Source organism: Lathamus discolor, chromosome Z, assembly GCF_037157495.1.
Source record: "Lathamus discolor isolate bLatDis1 chromosome Z, bLatDis1.hap1, whole genome shotgun sequence".
NCBI lineage: Eukaryota > Metazoa > Chordata > Aves > Psittaciformes > Psittacidae > Lathamus > Lathamus discolor.
Window position 1 is genome coordinate 60,926,930 of NC_088909.1, and position 15,378 is coordinate 60,942,307.

Sequence of the window (15,378 nt, forward strand, 5' to 3'; positions counted from 1 at the left end):
CCTCTAGAACAGAACTTCATGGGGACTCTGTACTTCCCTGTTTAGGGTTAGTGTACGTGCGTGTGCTCGTGCCCTTTCATCCTACTGCTAGTCATGCACGCGGTGCCTGGATGAGCAAGGAAGGCAGAAGTATGTCTCAGTGTCCCCAGTAAGGTGTCCAACCCAACCATCCCAAAAGTGCCTGCTTCCCCACTGGTACCCTTGTTACCCATGGACAAGGTGCCATGGCCCCACATACCAGGGTAGTGGGTACGTGAGCATACAGCAGTAACAAGGCTGTGTATTTCCCCCCTCATATGTACGTGGAAAGACAGAGCATTGCAAAAGCAGTGGTTAATTGCAGGGCACAAATCCCTTCCAAAAGCAGAGCTTAACTTTTTTTTTTTAATCTCTGCCAAGAACATATGTATTTTGTATAGATTTAATTACATGACACAAGAAAGGAAAGATTTGCCCAGATACTACGGTGATGAGTGCCATAGAAATGCCTATAAATAAATAAAAACACAGAGCAAACCCAGACATCTGCAACAGAGTATGGGAAAAGAAAACAACTGACAACCAAAACCCAAACCAATCAACCAAGTAACCAAAAAGAAAAAAGCCAGCCTGGAGTTTTTTACACAGCCCGTCATTTTGAAGAAAGAAGAGCTCATGACCGCCTCTTTCTGACACAGGAACCAATGCTCATCTGGACTCGCTCCTTCTGTCACCCTCAGGAAGGGGCACATCTTTACGTGCCCTCAGGTGGCCACATCTTTATTTGCATTCTCCAGTTTCTCCTTCCTGCTGCTGCTGTGAATCCTCATCACCTGAGAACATGTTTGTGCATACTAAATAATGAGGCTCCAGAGTGCTGGGAACCTCATGAACTTTTACGTCATTTGAATGCGGAGGAAAAAATTGAACTTTCACACACACACCAAGTTGAAAATCCTGTCCATGTTAGATGTTTTCTTCACCGCAACAAAGGAAATAAGACAAAGCCCTACAGGGGCTTGTGATGTGGGGCTTGCTTTTTCATTGCATCCAATAGAGAGCACCTTTCAAGGTCCTGAGTGAGGCCCCCTTGCCACTCGATTTCTGATTCCCCTTGTCTTGTTTTTGAGCCCTTCATCTCAATTCCTCTGTCCAGTAACGCGTTTTGTCATTTTTCTTCAGCCCCGGGTCTCTAAGGGCTGCATCTTCATGAACACTGCCCATGAAGTGAGAGCTCTGCCTCCCAAACAAAACTATTAGCTTGGCTCCACAGCACAATTGCAATTTCCCTTGCAATAAACTGGTAAGATTAAATGCTGTCATTGTTAAGCATGGGGCAAGGGAGAAGGAAAGAGAGAGACACAAGAGAGGAAGAAATAAATGAAGAAAATAAATGAAGGGGGAGAGAAAATAAATAAAAAGAAAGAAGAGAGAGAAAGAAAAAGAAAGAAAAGATGAAAGAGGAAGCAGGAATGAGGAAAGGGAAGGGAAGGGAAAGGAAGGGAAGGGAATGGGGCAACAGCAGACCTAGTGTACTTAAAAGAATTATCATCTGCTCCAGCTCAGAACAGCTCTGGTTTTGATTACTTTATATATGAGGGGGGAGGAAATCAGAACAGCTGTCACTCTATTGTTCCCTCTTGCATTGCTGAGCCATTTCGGCTGTCTGCAAATTTTCCCGCTATCAGCCTCTATCCTGTTTTCACACCTCTGTCTCAGGAGCCGTGCATACAGCAGCGGAGCGCACTCAGAGCCCTGCGTGCCTGCAGCACAAGCATCCTGCTGAGCACTTGCTGTTAGTCCTGCCTATGAAAAAGAAGGCACCAGCACAGCATCACCTAATTCATCCTGGGAGGTTTATCTTTCTGCTGACGCCTTGCTCTCAGCAGCCACCCAGTGCAAAGCAGCAAGCACTGAGCGACTGAAAAATCAGCAGAGTGACTTCCCTGGGCTGAGGGGAATCCACACACCAAGTCTTATATACGAAGTACATCTGCAGAGGAAGAGATTTCTGTCTTGTGCTGCTGCACTCCCTAGTGGGATGCATTCACTGACAGTCAATATTTATCTAAATGACTAACTTGGCAGAGTTATTAAATGTAAACTCTGGCACCTTATGTTTAGCACAAAATAAAATGCTGGGAGAAGCCAGCCAGAGAAAACCTCTGACTTAGCAGTGGTTTGGGCAATACTTAAATCATTCTTCTGCTCTGTATTCTCCCATGCATACCCCCCCCCCCCCCCCCCTTTGCCTCATTCACACATGGCTTCCAGTTTTGGACCATGAAGATTCAGATCTTAAACTTTTTCAAAGTGTTACCTATTTTTATAATGCTTTGGATTTGCCTATGCGGTTCATTTGCGTAGCCCCAGATCAGCATAAACACTAACCTCATCTTACCAAGGGGATTTACCTGTAACCATCTGAATTTGGTTTGCTAATGAAGAAGTCAGATTCCCAGACAGCTAAGACACACCTTTATCACTCCTTAGAAAGCGAATTCTCTCACCTGGAATGAAATTCAGTACCCAGTACAAAGGGACACTGGTTTTTTGACACTCGCTCTTCAAAACCTGGGACACAAGAAGAGGGAAAGACACGCAGAAAAAAGGTTTTGAAAGCATAATCAAAAAGAAAAAGTTGGAGTTAATGTCAGAAAACTTAGATTTGGATCAATAAACACTGCTGTGGTCAGTTTCCCTTTGCATGTAATAATATCAGATACGCAAACCCAGCAATTATCAAGGATGCTTTAGTAATAAATGTGTACAAATAAGTAATGAGTAATTCCAACCCATGTGGATGTTTGGGTACATGAGGCGGAAAACATTTTAACATTTAAGTATTACATCTTGCTGAGATTCATGCAATTAATTTTTCAAAAGAAAATTCTAAAAAGTGGGTTTTTTTTTTTTTATTCTGTTTTGAATAATATGTGAAGAAACACCCATCCTTACACAAAAAACACTGATGGGTGAGGGCTTCTCAGATGTTCCAGCTATTAAAGAAACAGTAAGCCAAAACACCATTTAAATATTGACTGAAATATCACATTATGCTAAATTCTCCTGGCATTCTTCCAGTGTACAGTAGGATAGATGAACTCATCCATATGTAAGAATGCACATATGTAAAAAGCTCATATGTACTTACTTTCCCTTCCCAGAATCATTAAAAGATACAACTGAAATGGATTTTTTCCAGCCTTTGGCAGTAAACAACAAAATTGAGGCTGATTTAGAGCAGGAGGTTAGATTCTTCCCTTCTCTGCAGCATGCAGGAAAGAGGAAACGGCAGGAATCTGGAAGGCTGCAGCCTCAGAAACTACAGAAAGGAAATACTTTCTTCTCCTCTCCCCCACCTCTATTTTTAGGCTAGTTCATAATTAACTGTGGAACTCCTCGCCACAAGGTCTCTCTGAAGCCAGAAGCTCAGGAAGGCACCAAAGAGGATCAAATATTTATTGAGCAAGTGAAATCTGTAGAGCTACAGCATAAAATAAACACAGGTTGGAAAGGCATCTGTGCTCCTCAGGCTTCTGAGCATGAACACAGCTGTAATTATCAGGGCTCGGAAGGGACTTTTCCAGGGAGAGAGAGGTGGGATCAGCCCAGAGATGCTCATCACAGGTCTTCTTGTGCCTTACAGTTACATTTATGGCCAGTGGCTGACGCAGAATACCAGGGGCTGCACTGAACTGGCCATGGCTCTGCCCTGTGCTCCTTTGCTCCTCCACAGCGGAGTTACAGGAAACGCAGTTGCCCCAACCATAACAACTTGGCCTCTTTGCATATGAAGCCTTGCCAGAGAGTTTTACATTGTGAACATGGGAACTTTGTCAAAGCAAAGTTAGAAAGCTGGTTAGAAAGTGTTTACAGAAGGAAGGTAGTCAAACATCTTGTACAGGTGACAGCAGCATTATAATATTCTCTGGGGCTTAGGAGAGCACGAACAGTTACTGGGGAGGCAGGAAGGCTGAAAGCGGCAAAATATTTCGCTTTCCAGTGGAAAGCAGTTTGATATTTTGAATCACAGATAATAATCTGTTGCATGGCCAACAAACTCAGCCATCCCTCGTCAGGGAGTGGAGCCTGGTGCTGAAATAGTGTAATGCAGGGACTGAGAAAGGACAGGCAAACCTAGTAAATCCCAGTGCAATGAGCAATGCATCCCTTTGGATAGCCAACCGTATTATTGACTCAGTGTATCTGAAGCCTAAACACAACAAAACCTCGTCCAGAACTTAGAAAGTAAATTCCAATGTGCCTTAGTAATTGCCGCCAATGTTGCCCTGGTAGTTTATCAACATATTAAATGTACAATATTAATTTTTATCAGAAAGAAGAACATAATGATGATGGACGCCAACTCCTCAAGATATCCCTCATGCTGAAAGACCCCAGCTGAGATACAGACATCAAATGCTACTGATGCTATGGCACCCTCCCAGAGGCCTGATATGCAAATCAAACTCACACAGGAACCTCAAGAAACAGTATTTTGTATGTGACAGCAAAGCCCTCTGCAGTATTTCTACATGGCAGGAAGCACACGGTAGACCTGGGGAGGCCAACGGCAAAAGCCTGGGGAGTTAGGCTGGCAACCTGAGGCCAGCAAAATCAGCCAGCCTTCCCCATGCCTTTTTAGGGGTGGGAGGACAAAGCAGACCTGACAGTCTGCTCCCGACAACCATTAAGGCATCAACACTAGGACATACACCAACTGGCATTGAACACCAGAGAGGAGGCTCCCAGTAAAAAAACCCTTGTGTGCTGGTGATGCCGTGTCGCCCATCGGACCATTTCTAACTGCTGTGGCAGCACGGGAAGTAATTCTGAGTAACTGCAGGATATCTCTTTCTAAAATTAAGGGTCTTCAGCCAACCAATACAGGGAAGCTGTATCATTTTGTTGAATAAAGCCTGAAAGTTTAATAGCGAAGAACTTGAATGGCAAGATTTAAGCAAGTCTTAGCTTGTGCTTGATAAACAAGTGTGCCGTACCCAAAGCAAAACCATGCAAAACTTCTCAGAGTTGCAGCAAGATGGCTGCGGTGATAGCAGCCCACGATTACCCTTCTGCTCACCCAAGCTCCAGAGTGAAAGGAGCTTGGCGTGTTCCCTAAAACTTCCTGTTAATAAACACGTCACAAGGCTGACCCTGAGTTGACCAGGGAAAATCCATGTGAAAATCGTCATCTCAGTTACAAAGAAGCCACAGCTCCACGAGTCTGGCAACCACCACTGAAAGGAAAAGGTCCTGCTGCCTATACCTCTTGTGAGCAGCTACTAAGGCCACTTGTCTCCGGCAAAACTCTGGGCATGCATGTTCTAAATACAGAATAAACATTAATAAAAGCACCAACCACTTTCTCCCTTCCTGTCTTTCACACCATTAAAGTTCTATAGCCTTGAGGGCTCATAGGTAAGCACCCAAAGGTGAAAAGGAGATCAACAGACATCTACATAGAGCCAAGGTGGAGAACAAGGCAGCGGAAACACCACCACCACCCACTCGCATGCTGCAGAGACCACTTCTGCACTTGGTGGCAATGCCCTCAGCAGCAATGAAAGTGTCCCCCCGTGAGGCACTGCAGCAGTGAAGGGCAGACGGAACGTGAGTCATCCAGGTGTACGGCAGACAGGGGAATGTGGGTGTGTTACCCTGTGGCTCCAAGCCAGCGTGACCTCAATTAAATTTCGGTGAATGATGGGCCTTCCCCTCTTTTATGTACATACTGATCTGCTTGGTTTCCAGAGATACATCCATAAAGCCTACACACAGCTATTTAATCTGGGGAGCTCTCCTGTCAAGTATGAGTTACCATGTGATAGTGATGGTGTTTCTCTTCCTTTCCATCTGAGCTTTGCTCAACATACCTCCGCTGTCCTTCTTCCAGCCGGCACTTCTACCACATCCATTCCTTTGCCAGATCCTTACAGTGTAACCGCTGGTCTACCAATTCACATTTGCAACCTGTTCCTATTATCCTGCTGCCTTAGAGAGCCAACGGAAGAATGCAGCTTGCAAATGGGTTAATTTGGAAATTCTTGCATGCAATTGCTGTTAAAGTGCTTGCCAGGGAGTTCAGTGGAAGCAGGCTAGCTCTAACATCTAGCACACTCCCATAGGAAACCTGTGTAAACTAATTCAGTTGAACCGTTAGCACTCGGGGTGATTAACCGCAGGAGTCTCTGATCTCCCCTTATTAAAGAGAAGGAAAATGAAATTCACTGATTCCTATCAGCTTAATATAAATCTGTGTGAGATCGGCAGTTGACTTCAGAGTGGCGGGATCTGGTAACCTCCGGGAAGAGCAGCTCTCCTCCAAGTACACCTTCATGTGATAGGGGGAAGCTGCAGGCATTTGCGTTTGATTATCACCGACAACCAAGTCTCAAGCATGCAAACCTCCATCCTGTGGTGCACAGCAGACAAGTGCACAGAAGTGCTGTGGCTCTGAGATTTTTATTTCTATGGCACTTTTGAATACTTGGCACTTGGTAGGCAGGCATGTGTCATCTTGTTTTAAACAGCTCCATGTTCACGTTCAGTGTGCTCGAGAGAGATTTGGGCTAGGGGTGAGCAGGATTAAGGATGGCTGTAGTCTGACTGCAGAGATAACTCTCTGCCAGAGAGCTTTTCCCTTCAGCAGCTAAAATAGTGCTCTGGGGCAGCTCTGGAGGTGTTCACCCCGTGTCAGAGAGGCCACCCCTAATAACCTCAAACCCTGCTTTTAGATGCCCCAGCCTCGGCAAAGTAGCACATGAATAAAGCTTTAGTAACGCTAAACAAATCTTGTTTTTCAAGACACCTTTACAAGACTGCTGGTGTTTTACATGTGTTTTACAAGATGGGCTTTTTGATAGATGTGTTGTTCCACTGCATCTGTGTACAATCTTGCACCTAAGTTGAAGTCTGGGATGACAGACACAATGAAGCAGGTGCTGAACACAACAACATGTGGTTTCTAGCTCTACCTAGCTTACCAGAGCACAACTGGTGCAACTGCTCATTCAGTATTTTCCTGCCCCCCCCGGGACCTCCTTAAGAACAAGGACTGCCTCTCATAGGCTGCATGCCATACAGCAAAATTGAGCGTTGGCTCCCTTCCCAAAAGTATAGGAGTAGCATTTTGGAAATGGTTAAAGGAACAGCAGCATTTCCTTTTAAATACCAAGCTACAACTTTGCCCATTTAGGTCTCAAAAGCAAGTCATACACGACAACAACTTTGTTAGGATCAGGAAAAAAAGGGCAAAAAGTAATCAAGTGGGAGAAGAGAACAAAGCCCTGTTTCAAGAATGCCATTGTTCGTGCAACTATAAACCTAGGGTCTATAAAACCATCAAGAAGAAACTGAAGTTGGCTTAAGCAGATAATGCATTACTAAATGCTAGAGCATTTCATAAGAGCATCTTATAAAATTCTTAAGGCTGCATAATGACAGAACACCTCGAAAGCAAACAGAACTAGTTTCTCAGATGAAATCTTCAGATTTCAGTACTTACAATGAGTTAGGATACAGACCTTTCATAGACAGATTCAAAAGGCTCTGAATGGCAGCTGTACAGGCAGAGGTGATCCTGCAGCTACCAACGTGCTCCAGTGTTACTGAGACAGGACAATATGCTTCAGGCACACAGTTCATGCCAGTTTCAACACTGACCTTGCACCTCTCATCCAGAATCCACAGGCAACAGAGGAGGCAAAAAATGACTGGGTTAATTGCAAAAAGTTCTCACATGAAAAAACCCTTCAGATAGAAGATGACTCATAACTTTAATTTACTTTTAAATACTTGCTATTTGCAAACCAAACAAGACATTCCCTACTCCCTGTGTTACCTATAAACCAAACCAACAAAGATAGCTTTCAGTTGAACAAACCATGCCCAGGAGATAAGGGGTGAGAAGTATTTTCTGCATTATTATGTTACTTACACACGGACTTTGGAAAGGAATGCATCACTCACCCACCACACAAAGCGCACATCAAAACGTTAAATTTAATAGGATTCCTAAGGCACAGTTGGGAACAAAAAAGTTGATATTGCCACTCATTTTAACTGCTGCAAAAATATGAATAGCTCTTGTCTGTAATTTGTTTTCCATGCTCAGCTCTGTTGAATGTTACACATATCTAGGAAGCTGACATTTTAAATCAGTGGAAAAGGAGTAATTTCTTTCTGCTCTTTTTAAAAAGAGTAGCCAGAAACCGGGTCCTATTCATCAAGTATTCACATTGAAATCATCTTACTGCTACACATCAGTAAAACAACTAGCACAATGAGGCCCCTAAGGACAGCTACACACTGCCAGTAAGGACCCAAGGCATGCAGCAGACTCACAACACTTAACTGTGACAGGGCAGTATGCTGAGGACCTTTCAGCAGCGCATCTTGAGTTTGTAGGCTCTGCAAGGTCAGCCTGCACACACATAATGCATGCATATCAGGATCCTACAGGAATTCTGGCTCTTCAGATACTGCCAAATTACTGAATTCCCAGGACACAGCAGGCTTCAAAAGGAAGTCCACAGCGGTTGTTGTTAAAAGGTAGTTTACACATCTACTCTTTATTCCTTCAGTCAAAAGTTTATTCTCCAAGACATTACTTGGTTGATTTTCCTTCATTCAACATAAACGTGGTTACATCAGCTTACCAAGAAAGAAAAGCAAGAACTTTTCACACTGATAAGATCATAAAAAAGCCCCAAAAAACCACAAAACACTAGAATTTGTGATCTTTTACATTGCAAAGTCGCATGTCCCCAACAGGTAAGTTTCCTCTAACAAATAATTCAAACTGAGTTACCTTAAAAAAAAGTAAGTTAAGATTTCATCATGCAGGTGAGAAGTGGCAATTCAATATTCAGAAAAAAAAAAAAATTCGGCACCAAAAATGTGGTACATCAGCACTACACTTATACAATCTTATCTTTCAGAGTCTTGAGACTACATGCCTTTGCTGCCAAATCCCCCCTTGGCTTGGGAAACCCAGCCACTAACAAACTTAATGAACTTTCTTTGGACATCTCCGTGCACAGAAGAAAATTAAGAGTAGCTATTCAGATAATATTATAGGTTTATTTAACACTTACTTTCCACTTGAATATGCAAAATACAAATTCCAACAAAATGTTCATTTTTACTTTGTAGTTTACAAATATACAAAATAAAGTTTGCTTAAATTTATATTACATATTTATTAAGTAAAGAACTAAATAGAAAACATTTGTTCTGCTTAAGGCATATTTGGGAATAAACCATTGTACAAACTATTGCACATCGAAACCACAGTGCATTACAGACTGTCTGCATAAAGTTATTTTCTTAAGGAAAAAACAAACAAACAAACAAAAGAAAAGATAAACCAGGTTTATTTACCTGATTTATGTCATAATTGGTCATCATAAGACAAAAATATGTCCTTGTCAGGTATGCAGCAGTTTGAGAACTTTGGCTTCCTGTTTTTGGTACCTCTAGAACCAACAGTCACTAAGCACCATGAAATAGGCTTTTATAATATAATTCTGTACCTGAATTTTTCCTTCCAATATTGTAATGGCTTTTAGAAGGAAAAGAGCAAAAGTACAAGATGACATTTACATCTAATATTGCATTGAAAGAAAATTAAGGGAATGTAATTTCCCCGTGTAATATCCCCACCCTCCGAACTACGCAGTCTGTTTAACCCTGATATCCGTGACTTCCCGTCACTCCTTGGCATTTTGTAGTCCGGAAATAATTCAAGTTGGATTTACAAATGGAATGATAGAAGATCCAGTCACTGACCCCAGCGTTTTTGGTTTTCTTTTAAATGCACATATACAAAACCAAAGTTGCAACATCTGTATGCAATTATCCCTCTTTCCACTCTTTGGAAGACTTCACCTTGATTATCTGTAGTGCTTAAACTGTGTTCTCCCCATCTCGTGAAAGACAGTCCTTATGCTGTAAATACTGAATCTCTGTGGCAGTTGGTGAAAGATCCACTGCTTCCAATTAGAAGTGCCTCTTCATGTGTAAGGCAAGGTGGTCGGACCTGGAAAATGCTCTGTCACAACGCTGGCACTGGAAGGGGCGGTGGCCTGTGTGTTTTCTGTAGTGACGAGTAAGTTCATCGGATCGGGCAAACTTCCATCCGCAGCCTTCCCAGTCACAGTGATAAGGTTTCTCACCTTTAAAAGAATAGAAAATAAACCACGTCAGCTATGTTTCTTTCATGGCTACCACTCCTAACACCTTTCTTTCAAGGAGCACTAACACACATCCTGGATAAGAAAATAGGTGATGTCAAAGAAAATGCAAGAAAATTCTTGAAGCAGTTGCCAGCAAACTACAAAAACTAATAGTAATACTGTCGTTTGAAAGTGTACAGGTTCTATAACATGTTTGCGTCACTGAAATCTTCACTAAAATGCTCATTTTCACTGTTTGTCTTGAACATCAGGCTTCAGAGCACACAAGTTCAGATAGAGTGCATTTTTCGCTGGCTAATGTTATACAACCAAACAGGAACCAGAAATATTTCAGCAGACAATGTATTCAGGTAATTGTAGGTCTCGAGAATTAAAAAACAGCTGAGAACTGTTTTCATTAGCTCAGCCTGATTAAGAACTCTATCTTTCTGTTTTCACTATAACAAAACCATTGTTGATGGCAAGACAGGTTTGCCTGACAATTAGAAACTCTCTGGTCCACGCACACTGGAAATGGTGCTGACCAGCTTGGAGCAGGCAGGAATTGCTGTTCACTTGACTGATTTTTTCCACCCACTGCCACTAACTAAAGATGTAGCCTAACTACTGCACTACTACTGGTTTCTCCCTTTCCTTTCTCCTCTTCCAGAGAAAGTTTTGAGTCAAGTTCACAAACCAGAGATTTAAATTATGCAGATTTTCAGGTTATTTAATCACTGTTACAGAATGCTTGCACTGATGAAACACACAAGATGTACCTGCTTTCACAAGCTCAGTTACTGCAACACCACATTCAGCTGCAAGGTTAAAGTTTTAACTTGGGCTCAGATACACACTTTGGCAGATTTTATACCAGTTCTAACAGAACCCAATCAACCATTAAACTCTGCCTCTTTGTGCTAGTGCAGGGGAAGAGGTGTTCCCTCTCATATGAGAGGCACCCTGACACTGCTGCAGAAGGCCCTGCTCAGAAGGGACCCATCATGGTTTCCTCAGAAAGGGAGTACCAGCTCGCAGAGGTGCAGAGTCTCTTACACTAGAGCAAGCCAAGACAGGAGGGGTGTGCATGCAAAGCGTTTAGCCACAAGCCAAGGAAGCAGTATCTCGGAGAAAAGTCTGCTCCCTTCTCAGAAGTGGGCCAACTCCACTTAGAGCAACAAATCCCATCTAACTTCCAACTACCTGCTAATTAGCTAGCCACATAGCAAGTGAGGAGCAACAAACTTTGCCTTGGCAAGAAACCCACCCACTCCCACATCTGAGTCATTCTGAACCATTAAGCAAAATGTCGAGCCAATAAGCAAAGACTGCACAGGACTTCATGGACCCAAGAAGGGTAGAAAAAAAGCCCGGAAACCCAGCAAAGAAGAGTTAGGACTCGCTACTTTGAGCTCTCCTTCTGTACCTCCTTGCCAAGGTCTGAGGTGCTCACCTCGAACCCTTCAGGCAGAGGCACCCTACTGACCCGGCACTGTAACTAACCTGTGTGGGTTCTCAGATGCGCCTTGAGATGAGAGCTCTTGGTGTAGGTTTTGCCGCAGCCCGCATAATCGCAGGTGTGTGTGGCTGTTCTTTTCCTAGGCCATGATCGGCGTCCCCTCTTGGGCTTGGTCTCCTCAGGCAGGCAGCTCCCCGGTGGCATCAGCTCTAGAGGCGGACAGGAAAGAGTGAGCACCACCACAGCCAGCGCCAAGGCGGCTGTGCCTGCCGCTGAAGCACCCAGACTCACCTTGGTACTGGAGTGTGCCAGGTGGCAGCTGCTCAGGCAGAAACGTGGGATAACCGGATGCCGAGGGGTACCCCGGGGGCAGCGGCAGTGGTGCGTGGCTCAGCCCTGTGGTGGTGGGGAGAGAGTCTCTGCTGCTCAGCATCTCCTCAGGCCCCAGTGAAGGTGTAGTCCGGGCAGGCAGTGGGCGGCTGAGGGAGAAGTCATGCTGAGGGGCTCCTCGGGGGCCACTGCCATGTGGCGGTGGCGGCGGGGCCAGGGTGCACGGCGGGGCAGCCTCCTGCTTGATTTTGGGGCACATCCGTGGCAGGGGGTTGTAGGGTGCCCCGGGACCTTCAGTGCTGGGTGGCGGGGCAGCAGCCGGGGGACCACCCTTGGGGCTGAGCCCTGGGTGGGAGTACTCGCCCACGGCCTTCACCACGAACTTGCCCTGCAGACTGCCCAGAGGCGGCAACGCCGCGGGCGCCGGCAGGTACACCGGGTCCAGGTCAGGCCGCATGAGCTCAGCCACGAAGCCTCCCGAAGGCGACACGTCGGTGATGTCAGCCAGGTTGAAGGGGGCAGCAGGGCCGGCAGCAGGAGCCCCGTCACGGGTGCCGCCGCCGCCGCCGCAGTAGAGGAGGCCGGCAGGCTCTGGCCGGGGCAGTGGGTAGGCGAAGGGCCCGGCAGGACAGGGGCTGGCGGTGGGGGCCGGGGCGGCGGCGGCGGGGGCCACCACCACAGCGGCGGCGGCGGGCTCCTGGTGCATGAGGGAGTTGGAGAGGATGAAGTCGAAGTCCAGCAGCTCGTTAAACTCCTCAGCGTCGCGGCGGGGCCCCAAGGCTGCGGCGGCCTCCAGCTCCGACGGCGGCGCCTCCACGGGCCGTGCCGCCAGCGCCGGCGGCGGCCGCTTCAGCTGCGACAGCTCCTCCCGCCACCGCTGCGAGGAGACGGGCACGGCTCAGTACCCGGCCCGCCACCGCGCAGCGCCCACGTCTGCCGGCCCCCTCCCGCGCCGCCCTGACCCCGTCCCGGCCGGCCCGCGCCGCCGGGACTCCGATACTCACGTTGCCGGGGCCCGCGGGCCGCGCCACCTTCTCGCGACCCGCGGCGCCCGCCGCGAAGGTGGCGATGGAAGGGAGGAGCGTGCCACTGAGCGCCATCTCGCACTCGCCGGGGGGCTGCCTGCGGGTGGGGAGAGCACAGCGGGGTCAGGCGGCAGCGGCGGCTGCGGAGAGCCGGGCCGGGGGCCGTACCCGGCAACCCACCGCATCGGCGCCGGGGCGTCACGCCGAGCCGCTGCCGCCGCCGTCGTCCCGAGCGCCGCCAAGGAGAAGAGAGAGGAGAAGCGGCACGGACGCGCCGTCCAGCCGCGGGGAGCCGGCCGAGAGCCGCCGGGGCGGTGTTGCAGGAGCCCTCTTCCTCGGCGCTGTATCGGAGACGAAGGGGAGCGGGACGCGGAGCGCTAACGGCGCCGTGGAGAGGCAGCCGCCGCCCGGCAACGAGCCTCCGGTTGGGCGGCGGCGAGAGGTGCTTCCCAGGGAGCCGCGGCCATGGGGGGAGCCGGGCGGGAGGGACAGGGCGCGGTGGTGCCAGTGGAGGGAGGGAGGGAGGGAGGGAGGGAGCCGGGCCAGCCCACGCTCTTCTGCCGCCGCCGCTACCGCTGCCGCGTCCACCCGCCGTCGGCCCGCTCGGCACTGCCCGGTACGAGCCGCCGCAGCCCCTCATATAACCTCACCTCGCGCGCGCCCCGCCCCCCCGTCGCCGGGCGACGGCGAAAACAAACTGACACGTGGGGGGGAGAGGGGGCGGCGCGCGAGCGGCCGCGGGGCGTGCGCAGAGGGGGCCGGGGCCGCGGGGACGAGAACGGGCGGGGCGGGGCGGGGCGCGGGGACGGAGAACGCCCCGGAGGGGCGTTCTCCGTCCCCGCGCCCCGCCCCGCCCGTTTTCGTCCCCGCGGCACCGCGCGCGGTGTGACGCAGGCAGGGTGCCGACGCGAGGGGCGTGCGTTGGTTAGAACCGGGGATCCCCGCGCGGGGGGGAGCCCCGCGCCGCGCCGGGCAAGGCCGGCCTCCGCCGCCGCTCGCCCCTCCACGCCGTTCGCGGCAGCGTTCCCTGCACGGGCGTCCTGCCACGCGGAGCGCACCCAGGCTGTGCATCGGCACCGTAGGAGGCGTTCCCCGCGCCCTTTCCCCCCCGTCCCGTCCCGCCTGCGTTTTCTTTTCGTCCCTTCTGGGGTTTTTCTCCCGTTCCCCGACGTTCGCCCCCTGCGGCCGGCGCAAGGGGGGCTGTTGGTGGCCAACGTGCCGCTGCGCACGGGCGGGCAGCGGCGGCTCGGCTCCTCCAGAGGGCAATGGCGAGCCGGGCGAGGGGGCCCGCCGGGCTGCCCGCCGGACTCTTCGTCCCCTTGCGGGACCACGCTGCGGACCCTGTCGCGGTTTCCACCTCCACCTCCCAACCCCCGGCCGGTGGGCCGTGGCGCTGCCGGCCGCGCTCCAGAACTGGTCGGGCCAGAGGGGTGAAGTAACTGCCCTGCGCAATTTGCAAACATGAGCCTGAGTAACTCACGATGACTAAATTAAACCCTAAAATAATAATAAAATGCCCGGCTTTATTTTAGCAAACTGGTTTTGCCAGTTTTGTGTTACAAACGTCAATTATTAATAACTTTGGCACTAGAAAAAAATGCGGTTTTGTTTTCTGCACAAAGTCCGTGTCTTGTCAGAAGACGCCAATACAAGAAGGAGTAGTTGTGGAGAGATGAAGGCTGGCGACACGCTTGGAGGATGCCCAAAGGCTTGGTGCGCAGGGGAGGGAGCCCTGTCCCTCCTCTGAGGTGCCGGGCTGGTGGTCCATGTGTGATGTCCTCCATTCCCGGCCGGGCTTACGGCATGGCCACCAGTTCCCAGCAGGACTTATGTCCAGGGCATGTGTCCTTGGACAGTTTGACAGCCACTTTAGGAATCAGCACCCACCACCAACAGCAGCAGTTTTAGGTCTAAACCCCCGGCCTCCTTTAGTCTGGGGAGAAAAGCCCCTGATGAGGAAACTTGCAGGTCCCCAGACAGTTTCTCCCCAGCTGTTCTTTTTCTTTCGTTTTCTGTTGGTGTAAATGTTAATTTATGGGTCTCTTAGTGATACAGTACTTTCCAGGTCCGTATTTCAAGCTCAGAATTGCTTAAGGCCAAGACCAAAACTAAAATTACATCCCGTATTAGAAACAGGAGAACAAGAAAGCTTCAAAAGCAGATAAGTGACGTGATCCCTTTGAAACAAATGCCAGAACCTCGCCGGTTCCAGGAAGAGAAGGCTCGAATAACACGGGCTGAAATAATACAGGTTGCTTTCACAATCTTTCATTAAAATGCCTTAAAATACATTAAATTTCATTAAAATAATTTCATTAACCTGGTCGCCATGTTTCTGGGTAATTCAGATGGACACGTGCAAGGTGTGTGCTAAGGGGCTGTGTTCTGCTTTCATATGAGTGAG

At 48.7% G+C, this 15,378-nt stretch overlaps 1 protein-coding gene across 1 annotated transcript; it reads right to left on the reverse strand.

Annotated features, from left to right (window-relative positions):
• Positions 1–9,046: 9,046 nt before the first annotated feature.
• KLF4 (KLF transcription factor 4) lies at positions 9,047–13,579 on the reverse strand. Its single transcript, XM_065663173.1, has 5 exons — positions 13,155–13,579; positions 12,954–13,071; positions 11,911–12,826; positions 11,664–11,828; positions 9,047–10,160 (listed from the first exon to the last, which is right to left on the reverse strand). The coding sequence occupies exons 1-5, from the start codon at positions 13,157–13,159 to the stop codon at positions 9,985–9,987; spliced, it is 1,380 nt and encodes a 459-aa protein (XP_065519245.1). The 5' UTR covers positions 13,160–13,579; the 3' UTR covers positions 9,047–9,984.
• Positions 13,580–15,378: the final 1,799 nt, after the last annotated feature.

Coding starts and splice junctions, on each gene's coding strand:
- KLF4 (XM_065663173.1), bottom strand. Junction 12,827..12,953: donor GGCCCGCGGGCCCCGGCAAC/GTGAGTATCGGA, acceptor GTCTCCTCGCAG/CGGTGGCGGGAGGAGCTGTC. Junction 11,829..11,910: donor TGGCACACTCCAGTACCAAG/GTGAGTCTGGGT, acceptor GTCCGCCTCTAG/AGCTGATGCCACCGGGGAGC.